Source organism: Rhamphochromis longiceps, linkage group LG3 (genome assembly GCF_057381845.1).
Source record: "Rhamphochromis longiceps isolate RC_006_pf linkage group LG3, R_longiceps_female_GT1.1, whole genome shotgun sequence".
Lineage (NCBI taxonomy): Eukaryota > Metazoa > Chordata > Actinopteri > Cichliformes > Cichlidae > Rhamphochromis > Rhamphochromis longiceps.
The window spans coordinates 1,164,513-1,185,621 of NC_140559.1; the positions used below are offsets into that span (position 1 = coordinate 1,164,513).

General features: G+C 41.3%; 1 protein-coding gene across 1 annotated transcript; it reads right to left on the bottom strand.

The window, feature by feature from the left end:
• Nucleotides 1–1,279: 1,279 nt before the first annotated feature.
• On the bottom strand, nt 1,280–20,973 carry LOC146672448 (uncharacterized). Its single transcript, XM_085387154.1, has 12 exons — nt 20,611–20,973; nt 15,752–16,022; nt 12,956–13,306; nt 12,134–12,466; nt 11,957–12,055; nt 10,943–11,269; nt 9,364–9,690; nt 8,534–8,857; nt 7,242–7,565; nt 6,113–6,439; nt 3,235–3,555; nt 1,280–3,168 (listed from the first exon to the last, which is right to left on the bottom strand). The coding sequence occupies exons 2-12, from the start codon at nt 15,786–15,788 to the stop codon at nt 3,077–3,079; spliced, it is 2,862 nt and encodes a 953-aa protein (XP_085243280.1). The 5' UTR covers nt 15,789–16,022; nt 20,611–20,973; the 3' UTR covers nt 1,280–3,076.
• Between the last annotated feature and the right edge of the window lie 136 nt (nt 20,974–21,109).

The window sequence follows — 21,109 nt, forward strand, 5'->3', positions numbered from 1 at the left end:
GAAACACTGCGTGTGTGAAAAGAGAGGGAGAAAACTGTGAGCTCAGATATTTGCTGATCTTTAAAGTTTAAAATCACCACATTCCCACAGACCAATCAGATACAGGATATGAGGAATTATTCACCAGGTGGCCTTTATGACAGGAGAGGAGTTTGGATTCAGCAGCTCTGAGCCTGATACTGAGGTGGAGAAACTGCAACATACCTGATAACCTGTGGAGTGTGAAAAGGAGTACCACGGTACATTTCACCCTGCCCACATACTACTTCTATGTTTTGTCCTGGTTTGGAAACAGCATGCTGTCGTCTGAGCAGAGGAGCCCTGAGGCAAACTCCTCAACACCAAGTTATCCTGTCCATCATTGAGGTCATGTTGCTGTTTCAGGGCTTCATCTGGATTCCTGCTGATTTAAAGTCTCTGTGGGTTCATGTGAAATAAAGATCTGACATGATAACCTGGTGTTATGTGGCCTGAACCAACAATCCAGCAGAGGTCAGGTAAGCAGGACACTGTGGCAGCCGTCACTCCTGAAGTGGACTCTAAACAGCTCTGTGTGGACTGTGATAAACCAGTATTCAGAGCGTCTACGACACAAACAGAAGTCTGCATTATGGATCTGCTGCTTTCACAGGACAACAGCAGAGAGCTGCACAGCAGGATTATTCTGAGGCCTCGAGGATCACACAGGAAAACAGGACATGATTTAGGGAAAAAGCTCAGTGTGGTCATCACCAGGCACCACTGATAATATTCTTGTTATGCAAAGAAAATGACTTCAGTAAAAGCAAATATAACTCTCAATTATTAAACATAAGCTGTTAGTTTTAACTGATGAGGTTACTGAATGTAGTGGGATTTATTTATTTTTATATGCAGCACAAACTGTTCTAATCCAATTTATCTTGTTACATCGGCGTAGAGGAGGAAGATGTTTTTGTCTGTGTGCAAACAAATTCACATTTTAATGTGTGAGACAGTTTGTTTCTGCAGGCTGTGAGGCATTTAATGAACCAAAGGACAGAAACAAAGCGTAGACATACATGCCAAAGTTTCTGTCAAACTTTTTAAATTGGTCCTAATTTTAATTCTCTGTGACGTTATGAAGTTTAAAAAGTCTTAAATCGAACTTTCCTGAAGCCCACATTCAGCCCCAAACACATCAGAAGCATCAGAAACACCACAGAAGAAGAAGAACACTGATCAAATGAAACCTTACAAAGTTTTTATTTCACAGTTTATAAAATTACAAAAATGTAAAAATATCAGATTTGGCCTCATCTGTAGTCCCAACCTGCAGACCAACCAATAAATGAAGAGAAACAGTAAACGTGGTCAGTCTGTGGGCCACTCCTGTCTGTGCTGTTGTTGTACCATCTACCAGCCAACATACAAAGAGCTGAAGTGAAACTGAGTGATCTGCAGTTTTTTTAGATTTCTCCTGCTTCCCTATTCTGGCACACATGGCAACCAGTCTGCTTGCAGTCAATGAACAGCACCATCCACGTCCATTTTCAGTGGGTGGATACAGGCAGTATAATGGGAAAATAAATGATCCGTATAACGGAGTGAAGTGAGATTGAAGGGTCAGAGCTGTCTGAATTCTCTAAATACCAACAAAAGAGTCCTCAGTGCTTTTGTGCTGTCCCACACTACACAGCAAAGCAAAAGTGATTCTCTGCTCAGACGACATTTAAAGTGCATCAGCAGGTACATTTTTGAAATGCTTTTTATTCTTGTTGTGCTGAAACACAGTCAGATTTCTCTACTGTTGACTCTGATTGTAAAGAAGTATAACAGGACCATCAGGTCTCCAGTTGCCCGTGTCCACAGAGATTGTAGTAAAGGTTGAGTTCAGGAGATTTTCTCTCTGCACATTAAGTTTCTTCAAACAGTTCTTTCTGTAAATGTCAGTAAAAAGTACTTCAGCATTTAGATGCAGTGTTGAAGTCTTTGTCACGGTGTGAGCCGTATAGACCCAAAACAGATACAACACGGGCACCAGATGTGTGTGTCAGGTATTTATTAGTGAAAAAGTGAAAAACGTGAATACTCACTGGTGTGGAGTTCAGTTGCTATATACAGGTGGAGTGAAACAGTGACTAAGTGTAGGCAGTGATAACAATGATCACATGGGAATTAACTACACAAGTATACTTGGGACTGGGGTAATATGTACAAGGGTAAGGCAGGAATACACAGTGAACTGGATTTACTATGGCGGACACATGGCAAAGATTACTGCTTTGATGTTACTCTGGTGAAGACTGTGATTGTGGGCAAAGTTTTTACTTCACAGTTTATCATTATAAAAATACAAAATGTAAAAATATCAGTCTTGACCTCTGTGTGCAGATCCAACTAATAAACAAAGAGAAATAATCAACAGCTCACACTGAGTGAAGCTGGTCACAGGTCAGTTTGAGACAAACAACTTTAATACGTTGACACCATGATTGTGACTGAAGTGAAGGCACGCTTACATTAATGTGATGCAGCAGATATTTTTTAAAACTGGTATTTTTCCAAGTTAGTTTAAAAAAAAAAATCTCTCATGGTAAATGGCCTGTATTTGTATAGCGCTTTACTAGTCCCTAAGGACCCCAAAGCACTTTACATATCCAGTCATCCACCCATTCACACACACATTCACACACTGGTGATGGCAGCTACATTGTAGCCACAGCCACCCTGGGGCGCACTGACAGAGGCGAGGCTGCCGGACACTGGCGCCACCGGGCCCTCTGACCACCACCAGTAGGCAACGGGTGAAGTGTCTTGCTCAAGGACACAACAACCGAGACTGTCCAAGCCGGGGCTCGAATCGGCAACCTTCCGATTACAAGGCGAACTCCCAACTCTTGAGCCACGATCATAATCAATAATAAATAAATAATCTCAAGTGCTGTAAATAAAATGAAAGTGCTGAGAGTTTCCTCCAGAGTGAGACCTCTGTCACAGTTCAGAGGATCTACGGCAGCAGAGACCTTCATGGACACTAAAAGTCTCAAACACACAACAACAACATCACACTGACTCCACTCTGACATCACTGATCAATAATCAAAGAACACACAGATCAAACTGATTGATCAGCCATCAGAGGAGTCGGATCAATGGAGCTGCTTCTGTTCCTGATGTCCCCTGTTTGATCCTGGACCTGAACTCTGCCTGCAGAGGAGTCACAAGACAGTCAGACAGGAACTATGAAAATAACAAACAAACAAACAAACAAACCTTTGACTGTGAGCAACACTGTTTTGTATCTCTTGATGTCCTCTGTTTTGACTACACATCTGTATTCTCCACTGTCTCTCTCTGTGGGGTGATTCAGGGTCAGACTGAGGTCTCCAGTTCTCAGCAGGTCTTCATTCATCTTCGTTCGGTCTCTGTAAAACTGGTCCTGTTCTTCAGGCTGGTCAGAGCCGTTCTCATACACGTGGACCATTCTTTCACCACTGATCTTCCACTGCACTTTGGCATCTTCAGGCAGGTTTTCTGTTGTTTTGAAGGACAGCTGGACAGATCCCACCCCCTCCTTCACCTCCACCTGACAGACTGAGAGGACAACAAACACAGGACAGACAGACAGCAGGTTCAGAGCTATAGAGAAATCTGTAGGACAATAATGTGTATTTTTATCTTTAAGGCTCACATAGCCCCATTATTGTTTTTTATGCAATGACCTCACAAATTGTATCACACATTTGTTTCATTCTTTACTGCACAGAGATATGTTTTGTAGAATAGTTTTGGATTTAGACTGTTAGACTTAGACACTAACAGATATGAACAGGGAGAAGGAATTTGAGGTGGATGGTCTGCCTGGATGGTGATGGCACCAGAAAGCATAAAGATTTAAGGTGGACTCTCCTAGAGAAAAACAGGGCTATAAATTCTGCTGTTAGGGAATGCTCTCTTTCCCCCTTCTCTCTCTCTACAAGCCTGACTGGATGACAAGCGATGGTTGCCATGGTGACGCGAGAAGAGACGTCTCCATACAGGGAGATGCTGGAAAGGTGCAGAAGATGAAACATGAGGCTGACATGGCGTCTAAAGGCTTCGTCCAACGTTTTGACCAATCGGGTTAAAACTGTTTTTGCCACATGCAATAAAAGTGTTTACAGCCTGGGTGCCTACATCAAAGACCAAAAGAGGAACATGATAAGGCACATGTCCCATGGAAAGGAGGAGGAAGAAAACGTTGGGGTCCAAGGAAAGCTGATATGTAAATTAAGAGAGATCTTCTGGTGATAATAGCAACAGTGTGTCAAACGATGATTAAAAGGAAGAGGCAGCATCATCCGACACAAAGTCAGAGTCTCAAGGTGACTGAAGCCAGACCAGCATCTGTAGAGGCCACATCTATGGCTCCACGTTTATATTCAGCTCTGTCAGCGAACTGAAGTTACACAATTTAGCACTCTATCATCAGGAGCGTTATCTTTAGTGGACATGCTGCCAGTGGTAGAATGGAGAAAAACCCATCACTCACCAGTTGTCAGAGACTACAGTGAGGTGCAAAGAATCCCAGAAAAAGAGAAAAAGTACAAGTGGCTACAGCAACATGAGATTTCAGAACAAAACAGAAGAGATAGAAGAAGCAAGAAGAAGAACCACAGTGGATCTGTGGGAATGAGAGTGAATGGGAGATTTTCTGGGACAGTAAAAGAAGGAGAAAACTGATGATTTAGAGATAGAAAACTCAGACAGAGAGTACTGTTACTATTGATTTCAGGAGTCAGACGAAGATGAAGAGAAGAGATTCGCCCTATCACAAGAATAATTCACAAGATCTTAGACACAGATGGAACAAACTTGGAGCTTTCCTCCAAAGGTACTGATGTCACTAAGAATTGCATCGTCTGGCCAACCTGTGTACGTGCCATCTGTCCATCATGATATGGACTAGTTAACAAACTCCACCTCTGACAATTCAATTCAATTTTATTTATAGAGCTCCAAATCACAACAACAATCGCCTTAAAGTGGGTTTTTTTAGTGTACAGTAGAGAGAGAGAAACCCAACAATCATATGACTCCCTATGAGCAGCACTTTGGTGAAAGTGGGAAGGAAAAACTCCCTTTTAACAGGAAGAAACCTCCGGCAGAACCAGGCTCAGGGAGGGGTGGGGCCATCTGCTGCGACCAGTTGGGGTGAGAGAAGGAAGACAGTGTGGGACAGCAATTACTTCAGTCAAGTTAGAAATGGACTTTGGCAGCACTTTAGAGCCACCTATCCAGGAACTGAAGATTAGGAGCACTGAGAGGGCTAAACTCCAGTCAATTCAAGAACATCTAAAGAGAGTGGCTAAGATTTGGGAGGCACACTAGAAGGAGGCCAGATATTTCAGATGAAATAAAAATGCAGGCACCATTGTGAACTAGGACTATCACAGGGGTGCAGGAAAGCCTGGATGGAGTTGTAGGTCTGGGCTCCATGGCAGACAACATATGGATGCATCACCTCCTAGTGCCTGGGCTGATTTTTGTTGTTGTTGTTGTTATTGTTGAAATCTTACAGCTGGCATATGTATGTGTATGTGTGAATGTTCAAAGTGTGTCTCTGTAGGAATTCATCACATCCTGTATAGGTGGTGTTCTAGAGCCATCTTGAAATGCCCATGTATGAAATCAATAAAATATGTCAACCAGGCCTGAAGCATGTGCAAAATTTCATGTATTTTTGAAGCATGTTAAGGACCGCAAAAAGGCATAAAATAATAAATGGAGCAGATACAAGAGGGCCTTCACAGTGTTCTTGGCTCCCAATTATAATGGCTGCAGATGCTGGTGGTAATAGTTTAATTAAATCTCAGCTAACAAAGCCTGGACTTCAGTGTTGGTGCAGTACTCTGTATTTTGTTCAAGAATAATAGAATAAACCACTGTTCACAGCTTATAAGTATCTGGATTTCATTTAATATACTTTTGCAGTGATCATGTGTATTGGTATTTTTAAGTTCTACTTCATCAGATATTCTTCTGTATGGAAACAAGTCCCTGCGAAGTACTGACAACATCTGTTTGTCACAGTTAGGCTCATATTGTAAGAAATCAATGCCAAAAATGGACCTTAGATTTTGCATACATGCTTACACGAGGCTGCACTGACCTCTGACCTTCAGCTCCACCTTTCTCTTCAGCAGAATCTTTCCCTCCCTGCTGAGGAGGATGCAGGTGTAGGTGTTTGTGTCCCAGTCTGTAGGGTATTTCAAGGTCAGACTGAGGTCTCCAGTGTTCAGCAGGTCTTCATCAATCTCTGTTCGGTCTCTGTAAACCTTGTCCTGTTCTTCAAACTGATCAGAGCCGTTCTGATATATGTGGATCTTTCTGTACGAACCATCTTTCCACTCCACTTTAACGTCTTTGGGCAGGTGAGCTTTGATTTCAACGGGCAGTTGAACAGACTCAATGCCTGAATCCACCTCCACTTTGGGGACTGAGAATAGAACAAAGAAGAAAATGAGCTGAACAGCCAGCAGCAGCAACACTGAGCAGCATTGACTGGATGGGACTCAGACAGTTTCTCTGTAACTGCAGGGCTTCCTGCGCTGCTGTTAGTCAGATACGGATCAACAGGTTGTGGATAGAAAGCAGATTCCTTCAGCAGAGGATCCATATCACACGTGAAGCATGTCGTCGGGAAACAATCAGTGAAAATGGGACACTTTGAGCCGATTTGAGCCTCAATCTCTGAACATAGATGGTGCAGAGTTATGAATGGCTCTGTTTTTTGTTGGGGTTTTTATCGTTTATTTTATGGCTTGCTGTACTAACTTTTTTCAATAAATTAATAAATAAATGGTCTTTAGACTCTAAGCTTTAGGAATGAAGCAGTAATAAATTGTCGAGCCTCCACTTAGCAAGAATAAACTTTCAATTACTTTAAATCTTACAAATTGCTTATTTTAACTCCTTTCTCTTTTAATTGTTTTAAGTAACTGAAAACACCTGAAATGAACTATAAATGCACACCATATTAATTACTTTGAGCCAAATTGATCTCTATCTATCTATCCACACACACACACACACACACACACACACACACACACACACGCACACACACGTAAATAAATATAAAAACAAGCCAACTTATTCCTGATCCAAATGTCTTCATGTCAAGTTTAAAATGTTTTCTATCACACATGTGTATATCAAACATATTTTAGGAATTCTAGTTAAAAAAAAACAACAACAACAACACATACATACAAAGAATCAAAGGAAAAAACAACAACCTGTGATTTTGACTTTGAGCAGTACTTTTTTGTATCTATTGATCTTCCCGTAGACTTTACATCTGTATTCTCCACTGTCTCTCTCTGTGGGCTGTTTCAGGGTCAGACTGAGGTCTCCAGTTCTCAGCAGGTCTTTATTAATCTTCGTTCGGTCTCTGTAAAACTGGTCCTGCTCTTCAGGCTGGTCAGAGCCGTTCTTAAACACATGGACCATCCTATCACCACTGACCTTCCACTGCACTTTGGCATCTTCGGGCAGGTTTTCTGTTGTTTTGAAGGGCAGCTTGACAGACTCCACCCCCTCCTCCTCCTCCACCTGACAGACTGAGACAACAACAAAGACAACATGAGCTGTTCAGACAGCAGCTGGCTTTTCAGTGTTGTAGAGAAAACTGAGGGACAGAAGCATATGAGAGTAGAAGGTAACATGACAGATATCTAGAAAGTGAAAACAAGTTCAAAATGTTAGAGATGATCAGAGACTGATGGTGCTATTTTTGTCCATTTCCTACTTTACAGCAATTTCTCCTGTCAGTGTGGAGCTTTTGTCTGGGTCTTTTTGTCGTAGATATAAAATGGAACATTTGTATTTCTAAAAAAGATTCAAGGTCAAACAGCATCACTGAAAATCGAATTCAGTCAAATCAAATGAATTCCTTCAAAGTTGATGATCTGATAACATCAGATGGACTGTTTCCTCAAAGCAAACTGAATCATTGGCTGGGCTGCTTCCCACTTCCAGACAGTCCCCGAGGCCACTGCCCACTGAGAAGTTTATTAACAGTTATTTTTCTGTTTGGATCCACACCACAGACAGACGTACCATCACTAATGTGATATAAGAATCAAGCACCACCTTTAATATGCTTAAATGATTTGAGAAATTAAGTGGGTAATGGCGAGAAGGTTAGCACTGTTGCCTGAGTTTGACTCCACCGCCTGGCTGGGGTCTGTCTGTGAAGATTTTGCATTTTTTTTTCTGTCTGCGTGGGTTCTGTCTGTACTGTCTGTACTCTGGCTTCCTCCCACAGGTCAAAGATATTATTGTTTGGTTAGCTTCTAAATTGCCCATAAATGTGAATGTGAATGGTTGTCTGTCTCTCTGTGTTAACAACAGATTGTGATCTGCAACACATTGGCGATCTATCCTTGGTGTATCCACCTCCTGCCCCATGGTAGCTGGGGTAAGCTACAAGCACCCACCTACCTCTGCTCTGAACTAATTAGGCAAAAGAAAATGGATGCAGAAATCAATGTCAAAAATGGCGTTCAGATTTCAAGCACACGCTGACCTTGGACTTTCAGCTCCACTTGTTTCTTCATCAGGATGTTTCCCTCCTTGTAGACGGTGCAGGTGTATGTCTTTGTGTCCCAGTCTGTGGGGTATTTCAGGGTCAGACTGAGGTCTCCAGTTTTCAGCAGGTCTTTATTCACCTCTGTTCGGCCTCTGTAAACCTTGTCCTGTTCTTCAAGCTGGTCAGAACCGTTCTTATACACGTGGACCTTCCTGTTCTCTCTGTCTATCCACTCTGCTTTTACATCTTCAGGCAGATTTTCTGTGGTTGTGAAGGGCAGTTGGACAGACTCGCTGTCTGAAACCCCGTTCACCTTGATACCTGACAGCACAACAAAGCAGAAAATGAGCTTTCTTCTTATATAATGTGACACAAGGTTCTTTTTACAAAACTGTAACCTCACAAACAAGTGGAGTCTGTTTCTCTCTTAAGCCCAGAAAATGGCAGATGAGTTTGGGATCCTTGTAACATATTTCTAGCTCACCCTGGGGTATGTGGCTGTTGGGGCGTGCTTTAACTGCACAGCTGTAGAGTGGTGTGGAAACAGTGCCTGTAAAACTGAAGGACCTGTCTTCCATAGCTCATTAACCTTTTTCCTCTTATACAGGAAACTGCACAGCAGACATCCGCATGAGCTTGTGAGCAGTCGGCACTCCACAGCCAGGCACGTTAAATATACAATTAGAAGTATTTATAGTGTGTGCAAACCACAACTTGACTCTTATCCTTACTGAAAAGCATCGACAGTGGCAAGACCCGCTACCACAACTACGTACAAATGAAAACTAACTTTGCTTTGATCCCTGAGCTTGATCTACAGCACTGACCTCTGACTTTCAGCTTCACTTGTTTCTTTTTCAGGATGTTTCCCTCCCTGCTGTAGATGGTGCAGGTGTAGATGTCAGTGTCCCAGTCTGTGGGGTACTTCAGGGTCAGACTGAGGTCTCCAGTTCTCAGCAGTTCTTTATTCATCTGTGTTCGATCTTTATAATCTTGGTCTTGTTCTTCCAGCTGGTCAAAGCCATTCTGATAAACATGGACCTTCTCATAGTCACTGTCAATCCACTCCACTCTAGCATCTTCAGGCAGGTTAGTCCTGGTTTTGCAGGGTAACAGGACAGTCTCCACCCCTGAAACCACCTCTACTGTGTAAACTGAGAGGACACCAAAAATATGAGCTATACAGAAAAAAGCAGCAACACTGAGCATGATTTACATTTAGTAGTTGAAGTGAAATATTTCAAGTCAAAACACATTTTACTAATCAGTCAGATTATGCCACTGAACAGAGACAATATTGCCTTTGTTGTTTTTCCAATCAGCGTCACAGCTGTCTGTTTCTTAAAGACCTCAACATCACTGTCACATGTCCAGAGACAAGCTTTGTTGTTGTTCTTTGAAAGAGAATCAAGTAGCTCACTGCAGGAAACAACTAGTTACCTGGGGGCATCTTGGGAAGCAAATTCAGGATATCCAGGCTTTAATTGTGTTACCTGACCCCAGTCAGAGATCATGTTTATTAACAAAGTGATCATCAACTTTCTTTGTTAGCTAGGCTTTCTGCTCCAGATACAGATCAATTGGCTATGCATGTTTATTATTAGTAATAATAGTATTTAAATAAAACATTTCATACTCCAGCAAAAATGTAAGTGCAGATGATTCTCTGCCAGACAGATATATTGCATTATATTCTTACAGGTGGTGTGAAATAGTTCTTGTATCCGTACGTAAATAAATATCTCAGAGAGACGTTGTTCTACATATATACATATATAGATATATCTATCTATCTATATATGTGTGTGTGTGTGTGTGTGTGTGTGTGTGTGTGTGTGTGTGTGTGTGTGTGTGTGTATATACATATATGTGTGTCATTTACTAATCCATGAGATAATGTTAATCATCCTTTTTCAAATTTGCTGAAAAACTTTTACAAACTGTCCCATATGGAAAAGAAATAGTAAGAACTTATATGTGATTACTCATGAAAGTGGCCACTTTCTCATTACTTTCATACATTGTTTTAGTAAGTATCCAAAACATACAAGTTTCATTATAAGATCCCTTGAAAAATTATATATCTGTTTTCACTCTTATATGCGTTTCATACAAGTTTCACACAAGACAGATACAAACTTTATAAGATTTATATATATATCTTTTCCATATGGGTTGTCTCATTTTCTACATGTTCTAAGAAATGCTCCATTAGCTTTATGCTGGTAAATTTCAACCAACTTGCTGCTAATCAATAAACTCTGCCTTTCTAAATCACTGAGGAACTGTATTGAGTTGAAGGTTAAAATATTTGAGGAAAATTAGTCTTAAAAATCTCATAAATGTATATCATATGAAATACAAATAAAAATGAACTACGTTCTGCCCAATGACAACAGTACTGACCTCTGACACCGAGTTTCACAGTTTTTGTTAACAAGATGTCTCCCTTCATACTGTAGACGCGGCAGGTGTAGGTGTTTGTGTCTTCATCTGTGGGATATTCAAGAGTCAGACTGAGGTCTCCAGTTTTCAGCAAGTTTGTCTTCATCTTCGTTCGTTCTCTGTAAAACTCGTCCTGTTCTCCAGGCTGATCAGAGCCATTCTGATATATGTGGATCTTCCTGTTGTCTCTGTTTGTCCACTCCACTCTAGTGTCTTTAAGGAATCCGACTATAGCTTTGCAGGGCAGCCGGACAGACTCCTCCCCTGAATCCACCTCCACCATGTAAACTGAGAAAACAACAAAGCACAACATGATGACATTAGCAGCAGCTGTGGTGGTCACATGACCTCCCTGTCCCTCCTTGTCTTCTAGTCTCAGTCAGATTGTGTCTCAGTTTGTTCCTGATGTGTTCCTGACTCGTTCTTTGGTAACTCGTCTGCAGCGTCCTGTAAAGTGCTGCAGACATGTTGGATGAAGAAGAACAGACAGACTGAGCCTCCACAGTCGGCCATGTCTCACACACATCAGCACAGAAACCATGAAGATCTCGTGTGTCTGAACATCTGAAGCTCTCCACCACATGACTGAGCACAACTCAAGGAGGAACATTTACTGAAGCTGCTGCAACATTTACTGTCAGCACATGTTTCCATGTCAGCTGCTGTTTACCACCACAGAAGAAGAACAGCTTGTCCACATGCAGCCTCTGTGTCAGATCAATGCAGTGAAGCACACACACTGTTTAGTAAAGTCATGTTGTGGAGCTGTTTCACTGATCAATGACTGAGTCTGAAGGAGGTTTTCTGACTTCTGGAACAAACCTGGAAGTTTCTCTTCAGCTCTCTGTATCAGCTGTTTGTAACTCTCAACTCTTTCAGCTTCTGGAACAAGTTTGTGTGAGCCGCAGTCAAGGAGCCACCAGAGGACACCTGCTGACCATCGGCATTATGGGTAGTGTAGGAGGAGACACTCACCTGACATGAAATAGTGCCGGAAATAAAATAAAAGACCTCCGGAAATAACAAGAAGAACCAGGAGAACCAGGAGAGCTATGGCCCAGGATGGAAACCGTTCTGTGATATAAAGAAAACGAAAAGTTTTCTGACCTGTGTCCACAACATTGACCTCTGACCTGTAAGTACAGCACTGACCTTTGACCTGCAGCACTACTTTCCATCTGAGGATGTCTTTGTCCCTGTAGATGGTGCAGATGTATCGTCCTGTGTCTCTCTCTGTGGGCTGTTTCAGGGTCAGACTGAGGTCTCCAGTTCTCAGCAGGTCTTCACTCATCTTCGTTCGGTCTCTGTAAACTTCGTCCTGAGTCATAAGTTGGCCACTTTGATTTGAATACTCATGGACCACCATGAGTCCGAGGTCAGAGCGAGTCCACTCCACTCTGGTGGCCTCGGGTATGTTAGGTTTTGTTTTGCAGGGCAGGATGACAGACTGTGAGCCTTCCTCCACCTTCATGTCCACCTGCTGGTCTGAGAGGATAAGAAAACAACCGTAGAATCAGCTGCACTGACACTGATTGTAAATGGAGCTTGGCTCAGTATCCACATTCCTGATCTTTGATTCTGTTCTGTAAACATTAATAATGTACCAAAACAGTCTTTGGCTCTTTTTGTTTTCTATTGTAACTGGAATTTATGTAATATTGCTACACTCACAAATGGGTGAGGGATCACAATGAATATTATGGGCATTAAATCACCTGCTTATCAACACATCACTTGTTCTGACACATCTAAGGAAAGGAAATTCTGAATGTTTCAAATTGGCTGATGTGTAAAAGGTCATATTTTGAGTGACTGAGCTCAGCTTTTTGGTGTGGCTTCCACAGCAGTCCTAGTTTCTTACTGCGCTGGTTTCATCAAGACATTTAGAACAATTTAGTTATCTTCAGCTTTACGTGACCTTTGTCTGCAGCACTGACTTCTGACCAATAAGTACAGCAGGTTTTAGGGTTTGACCTTTGATATGCAGTTGGATGCTTCTCAGTCTCCGTTCACTTTCTCCTGCACTGATGGAGCAGGTGTAGTTGCCCGAGTCAGTCTTTGTTGGCCTTCTCAGAGTAAGGGTGAAATCTTTTGTGATGAGAGCATAGGGATTCATTGATGTGCGCCCTTTGTACTGCTGGATCTGCCCATTAAGATCATCTCCTCCTTTTCCTCGTAGGTGGACAGGTTTGGGAACAAGATCATTGAGAGTCCAGATAACTGTGGAGTCCTCAGGTATGAAACCTGAGTACAGGCAGGGCAGGAGGACAGATCTTTCTCCCTCATAAACTTCTACCACAACAGCCAATGTGGTATACTGGGAAACTGAGCACAAACAGAAAGAACCCAAATTTACTAAAAAACAAGAAACACTAAATGTAATCAGAAACATAAATTCAAGGAACGAACTCTTTGTTATTTACATTTTAAAATGAGTGAACAGGCTGCACCCTGAATAACCTCAGTGCACCGTGAATCAGAATATCATCAGTTCTGTGCAGCAGTGAAGAGAAACACTATTCCTCCAAAACATTCTCTCAGATACTATGCAGGGCAAGATAACACAAGCTAAACTTACAAAAATGGACTGATTGGATTGGCAAAACCAGGCATTATACATGTTTCTCTCTGGAAGCTGAAGAGGCTGAGACAGCTGAAGGATGAAGGATAACTAAGTTTTTTTTAAATTGATTAAAACTCTTTTGTTAGAAAATTAATTGTTAAAGAGTGAAAATTATAAAAACTTGAGCTTCAGTCTTGAGCTACAGGAGATGGGTGGGTCTATGGGGCCGTGTCAGCGAAGGCTCGTGTCTCTCTATTTCAGTACCACGCCAAGTCATGGAGAAGGAGGAAAAAAAACGGACGTAGCGCACGGCCAAGGGTTGCGAAAGTGAGAGAAAGATTTTTGAATAAGGATATTAGCAGTGTTTTATTTTTTCAGTGTCAAAAACATACGTCACCATTATCCATAGAGTCCAAGCCTCACTTTCTGTCTTCTTTCTTGAATGTTTTTTTGTTGCAAGACAATGTTTCATATTTCTTTTGGAAAGGTTGAGCATTATAATCCTTTTATAATTATAGTATCTATCCATTTCTTTCTCCAGCCTTTTTAGGGAACACCAAGGCGTTCCCAGGCCAGCTGAGAGATATAATCTCTCCACCATGTCCTAGGTCTACCCTGGGGCCTCCTCCCAGTTGGACATGTCTGGAATAGCTTACCCAGGAGATCTCCAGAAGGCATCATAGGTCACCTCAACTGTCTCCTTTTGAAAAGGAGGAGCAGCAGCCCCCTTCTGAGCCCCTGTTGGAAGGCTAAACCCCTCACCCTATCTCTAAGGGAGAGGCCGGCCAGCTACCCTTTGGAGAAAGCTCATCATGTGGACAGTAAATGCCAGTGATTTAGCCAACAAGTGACAGTAAAAATGGCCAAGAGAACACAGGCCAAACAGCTAAGACAATGAAGCACAACACACCAGACCATGCAGCCATTACAGGCACAGGTGCAGACGATACAACAAGCTAGTCTAAGTATACCAAGCTCTAAGTATAGAGAGAGCAGCGGCAGCCAAACCATACCAGCGTCCACGTCCCCACTGTGCAGAGTGGGGTTTAAAATCTCAAAAACCTTTGTCTACAAACAATTGTACAAAATGCATATCCAACTAAAACATTATGAATTTCTGTCGATTTAGAGCTGTGTCAGAGTTAACAGATATCAGTATCACAGCTCACAGACAAATTTTTTACTACAACAGCAGCTGGCGTCGCAGTCTCTGACTTTTTTCAGCAGCAACCTCAGCAGAGTTAAATCCTCTGACAGCAACAAGGAACAAAAGAGATGAAAATTACAGTGATCCTATTTTAATAAAGTAAATCAATAAAAGGAGGAATCCCGTGGTTCTTAAGAATCTATATATGACATAGAAATGTAGTTTTTCCACTATGGACTGTGAAAGAACTATAGAGGCTCTCGCTGTTTGTAGACTGATGGAGCTTCAATGTTTCCTAATGAACTTTTTCAGAGAACTGCTTTTTCCAGAACACTTTGAGGTAACTTGACAGAAACTCACTAAACTAAAATCCTGCCTCTGGCACCAGCCTTTCAGGTCCACTCAGACCTGACATAAATGTCTTCATCACACGGTGAAGAAGTATAACAGCAACGGCTGTCGGACCATTGGGTTTTCCTGCTGCTGTCCAAAGACACATTTTGTGTTCAGGCAGAGTATTAAAGTCTGGATCAGATGCTTCTTATGAGAAGCTAATTGTTTCCAATATACACACTTTATGTTAACTTTTCTACAAGGATGTAGGCAGATTAAAAATACCTGACAAAGGAGAGGTTATTAAAGGTATTGAAGTAAAAACAGATGATGCAGTCCTATTAAAGAGAATAAGGAAAACCCAAAAAGTTGATTCGGTTCATCTATACGTAGCGTTTTCAGTGGCAGAAGTGAATCATCACTCGTCCAACTGACTTCTTCAGTTTTTGGATGGTATCCAGGAATCTATGATTCATTCATAGATCAGTGCAAAAAACACAGGAAGCAAACACACACACACACACACAGCTGATTGTAACATGAGCTCATCTGAAAGCCACCAAGAAGAATCCAGAGATTTGAAAGTTGCTGCTTTGGATTGTTAGTTTGATCTGAATCAGAATCCAGTGTTTGATGGAAATCTCCTCCTGCTGCACTTCAACACATTAAAGAGAGAGAGATGAAAGAAAAGCTGATGATGAGAGCAGAGAGAGGAAGGTGTACTTACCGTGCAGGAGGATCACAAACACCACAAACATCTTCATGTTCCTGTCAAACTCAGAGACTCTTTAAAAGCCCTTCAGGACATCAGCTCACAGCAGCTTCACTTTCCTCTGCTGATCATCTACTGACACTCTCACACTGCTTCACTGTCACAGCTCAGAGTTCAGCTTCACACTTTGTTAAAGCACATCTGTGGAATGAAGTCCGGCCGGCCACAGATCAGACGTTTGTGAGAACGGAGGCAGTGATTTGCTGGTTCACCTGTGGGGGCGTGGCTAACAGAAAAGTGGATGAACAGGATGGAAAGTGTGAGAGAATGAACTCCTCCTACTACTCTTATCAGATAAGTTTGTTGGTAAAATGAAAGAGACATAGTTTCATCAGACTTTACTTTTTGCCTAATTAGTGGAAGCTAATATTCAGAAGATTGTATTTATAAATATCTGAAACACTGCGTGTGTGAAAAGAGAGGGAGAAAACTGTGAGCTCAGATATTTGCTGATCTTTAAAGTTTAAAATCGACACATTCCCACAGACCAATCAGATACAGGATATGAGGAATTATTCACCAGGTGGCCTTAATGACAGGAGAGGAGTTTGGGCTCCAGCTGCTGAAGCATGTGCAGTTTCACATGATTATTAACAGACAAAAAGAAAACATATTACTGATACAGAAATAGTTTTCTAAACAAGATCGCTGCAAAAAGTGCAGCCTTACCTAATGTCCACCCTACTGTTACTCATTTTATATTATGATTTAGGCTTAGAGTACTACCGTATCAAAAGATGGCAGCTGAGCTGGTTCATGCATCTTACAAGGATGCCTCCAAACTGAGGTTTTTCTAGGCATGTCCTAATGGAGGAGGACCAGGGCAGAACTAGGACTCGCAGCTTCAGTTAAGAGTGAGAAGAAAATAAAAATGCGTTCACGTTTGCAGTTTTGTCTTGTTCTACAATATTTGAAATTTTAAAAAACAAACACTACATTTTTGGAAATATTAATGGGTTTTTTCTTATTTGTTTGTTTGTTTTGTACTACTTGCACACTAAAGTGGTGCTCACATGAGATGACAGTGCCAGCATTTGCCCACAGCTCATTTAGGTTTTGAGACCCCTGCCCTGAAGTATCTGCAGTCATGATCAGAGTCCTCTAAATACTAATTTTTTTCTTTTATTACCTAATTTACTAGAGGAGGCACTGGTGCATCCTTTATGAAAGAGGAGATAATGTCGTACCACAGTAACTCAGATAAAAAGAGAGCAATTTTTTGATTGATGTTTTGTTTCCTGTTTTGTTTCTGTTACAATATTATACATTAAAGTATAATATTGTAAAGGAAACAAAACATTAATCAAAAAAATGTTGAAAAACAAATTACAACATTGTATAAAAATTACAATCATCAACTCAAATACTTGGTTCTAATTGAACAGAAATTTCTATGAACTTGTAAGAACTGTGTAGGACATGAATCAGTCTGTGTCAGATCCTGAATTTGAAATTTCCACTGAAGTCACGGGTAAGAGGCAAGTGGAACCAAGATCGAGGCCGTTTTCTGTTTGAAGTTTGCAAAGACTGTTAAATTGTGCGAGTGGTAATTCACTCTTTGCAACATAGTACGCTGTTCTAAACAGATTTTTCGGGTTTATTTTTAGTATGTTATTTGCAATTGGTGTTTGTTCTGGGAAAAATACTACAGACTGAGCAATGATGCATTCCTCATGCGCCTCATTCCTTCTAATGGGGTCTTTCTTAAAAGTACTGGTCCCAGTAACAAAGGCGCCTGTCAACTCAGCAATCAAGGGAAAACCAACAACACACCCGGCAGAACAAGAATTTCACTCGCATGTACTGTACCAGTGTACTCCACATGTGATGTGACAATAAAAGTGATTTGATTTGAACATCATGTTATTTAGCTTGTCATAGTCCAGCCACAGAAATTCTTTTGTCCATGAAACCATAAAGCTGCACTTTCTTTTTGCCTTATAGTCTGATTTGTCATAACTTTTCCGTTTTGTGGTAAGCTTTTCTTTGGCTGTCACTTCTTCACCCTGACCCGTCTTATTTGGCTCAGCAGAACTAAAATATATATCCTGCTGCTTTTACACACGCACTCACATAACGCTCAGAGATTCTCTGCGCGATCAACCTCTCACATGTTTAAGCTGCGGAGATTTCACTTGTCATGTTTGAATAATAAGCTAATGAGTGATAAGATGATGTCCACATGGATTTTAACATCCATGTGGACAACCCTCAGGACAAAGGGACTAAAGACCTGAGTAACACTCTGGGCAACTTTGGGCTGACGCAGCATGTAACAGAGGCCACACATAATAGAGGACACACTCTTGACCTACTGATCTTCAAAGGCCTGAGCATTTCAAAGGTTACTGTGTCTGATGTGGGCCTGTCTGATCATTACTGTGTTTTCTTTGAAAGTAAAATCTCAGCCCACACAAATATATCAACAACAGTGATCACAAAACGGTGTATAACTGAACACAGTAGTGCAATTTTTAACCAGGTCTTCCCATTAACACCTGACCTGTCCAGAGGGTCAGTCAATGAGCTCGTCAATAGCTTCAATGCTAACATGTTAAATGTAATGGACACTATTGCTCCCATTAAGGTGAAGGTTATCTCTGGAAGGAAAAAGTCTCCATGGAGAAACTCCACACTGGTGAAAAATGAAAAAAGAGAGTGTAGGAAAGCTGAGCGCAGATGGAGAAAAACAAACCTCCAGGTTCATTATGACATTTATAAAGAGAAACTTCACAATTATAATTTACAACTGAGGAGTGCAAGGAGGTCATACTTCTCTGACATCATCACTAAAAACAGCCATAATGCTCGGGTCTTATTTTCTACAGTTGACAGACTAACAAACCCTCCTGTGTCAGTGGCAGCTGAACTTCATTCGACCATGGCCTGCAATGACTTTGCCAAATTCTTCACAGAAAAAATCCAAAAGATTAGACAAGCAATTGGTACATCAACAGCAGATCCAGGATATGTACTGTGTCCACCGAAAAACTGTTTAAACACCATGAAACAGTTTCACCCTATAAACAGCAAAGACCTGGAGGACATCTTAGGTAAACTGAACTCCTCCTCCTGCTGTTTAGATGTCCTGCCAACAAGTTTTTTCAAAAAGGTCTCAAAGACTTTAGAGTCAGACCTGTTACAGATCGTCAACTTTTCTTTAATGTCAGGTGTGTTTCCAGAACAACTAAAAACTGTAAAAGCTGTAATCAAACCTATACTGGAAAAGGACAGTATAGGCACAACACAGAAGAGCTACCTCGTCAGCCCAGGACTCTGCAGTCTATTTACACCTACAGGCCAGTGGACACTCTTTCAATGATGAGGATGTAACATCCTGGACAGGGAGGAACGCTGGTTTGAGCGCAGAGTCAAAGAGGCCAATTACGTGAAAAGGGAAAGACCATCTCTGAATCAAGGAGGGGGCCTAAGGGTACATCTTTCGCCATCTTACAATGCTGTGATTGCAGCCATTCCCCAACTCTGAATGCTACTCATGGCCATTGATCAGTGGGTTTTGGTCAGTGGTTGTTGGTCATGAGATTTTGCATAATTAAGATTAACAGACTGACCTCCCAGCCCATTGTTCCTCAGTGGGCTGGTTTCAGTCATTATGCAAATGTACTGGTTGGGGAAACCTGCAGTCAGCTGAGACTGAAGAAGTCACCTGGATGACGAAACGTTCCTCCCACAAAACGCTACGTCCAGATGAACAGAATCAACTTTTGGAGATTTACTTTCCTGGATGATTAAGAATGCATCAAGATGCCTTTAAAGAGATTTTAAAGTTTATCCCGATTTCATTATTTATGTCTGTTCTTATATAGCAGCCTTTATTATGAGCATTACTTTTGTTCTGTGTCATTTGGAACAGTGTCAAAGTAGTATTTACTGTAAATCACTGGTATGTAACACCGAAATAACTCATGTGGTCAAGTATCTTCTGTCACTGTCTGTTTATGTTTGACTTCAGGAGGCAGACCATAAACAACCCCATGAAATTGTTAATCAAACTCTCTTTTCTGCTCTTTTCACCAGTAATCAATTCAGTAATTATTAATTTGTATTCTATATTATATTATCTGACTTTTTGACAGAGCCCAGACACAAATCTGCAAGTGTGTCCACGACTCTCCAACATACTTTTAAGTGAAGTTTAGTCTGCACTGGGTTTTTGTTGTCGCTTTGTTTTAGACTGTTACTGTTTCTGACTTCCTGCCCAGCTAAACTATGCACGTTGACGGTGCTTCTTTGAAAAAGATTTTTACTTAAACAACTTAGTTTTATTTTCTGGGAAGTTAGTGAAACGCTGCGGTGAAATCAAACTTTTCAGAGGGAATCAGTTCCGGTTACCGCATCAGTGGTAGTTTGCGAGATTAAACAGGAAATAAACAATCCTCACAGTTCTGAACAAAAAAAAAGAAAAGCTTTCGATTTTAACATTCCAGTCAGTCACACTTCGGTAACAATAGCAGATATAGATGGCCACTTCACTGCATGTTCCTGTCACCTGTCTGAGAATGATGTTGTGATATAAAGGATTATCGGACCTGTCAATAAAGCCTTTTATCTCAGATCTGCAGCCATGACCTGTGTCACCGAGCTAGCTTAGCACGGCTAGTTAGCCTCTCCCAGGCTCAAACTTTCAACACAAAGTCGGTCCAGACTTTCTCACACCACCCCTCGCTCTCTTACAAATAAAGCCATCATTACATCGGTAATTTCACACACTGCGTGTATATACCTGTGCGATAAAACTTCGGTCTGAGTGCAAGATAAACATTGTTTACATAAAGTATATAAGAGTTTCTTACCGCTCGTGAGGAGCAGGAGCAACAGCAGCATCTTCAATCTCCTGCAAGAAACAGCAACCAGTTAAATCCAAATACTTCTCATTGTTGCGCTTAATATTTGGGGATTTATATCTCATTTGGAGCCGTCGATAAAAGACAGTGGAGGGAGTAACACCAGCTATACTGTTTACTTTCGGTTTCACGTGAACAACAGTGTCCTGTCTTCCAGGTTAACTGGTTATTACTTTCATGATGTGCGGATCGATCCTGAAATATCGATTCTTCCGATACCAATCATTGATGTTCTAGAATCGATTCTCACATTAAAATATCGATATTTTTAGTAATTTAGGGTTAATTTGTAGTTTATCATTAACAGCAACACAGTGGAAAGAAACTATAACACTCGGATTGTCTACATTCAAAGGAACTACTTCTTCTTCCGCCTTTCATAGTCATGTGCGAAATACGGCCGTATAAATGTCTCGCAGCCCCTTGGCGCGCGCGCTCACAACAATGA

Excerpts from the sequence above, each read along its gene's own strand:
- LOC146672448 (XM_085387154.1), bottom strand. The coding sequence starts at position 15,788 with ATGAAGATGTTTGTGGTGTTTGTGATCCTCCTGCACG. Across the intron at positions 12,467-12,955 it reads CATCCAACTGCATATCAAAG|ACCAGCAGGTGGACATGAAG; the intron begins GTCAAACCCTAA and ends TTATCCTCTCAG. Across the intron at positions 3,556-6,112 it reads GGTGGAGCTGAAGGTCAGAG|TCTGTCAGGTGGAGGTGAAG; the intron begins GTCAGTGCAGCC and ends TTGTCCTCTCAG.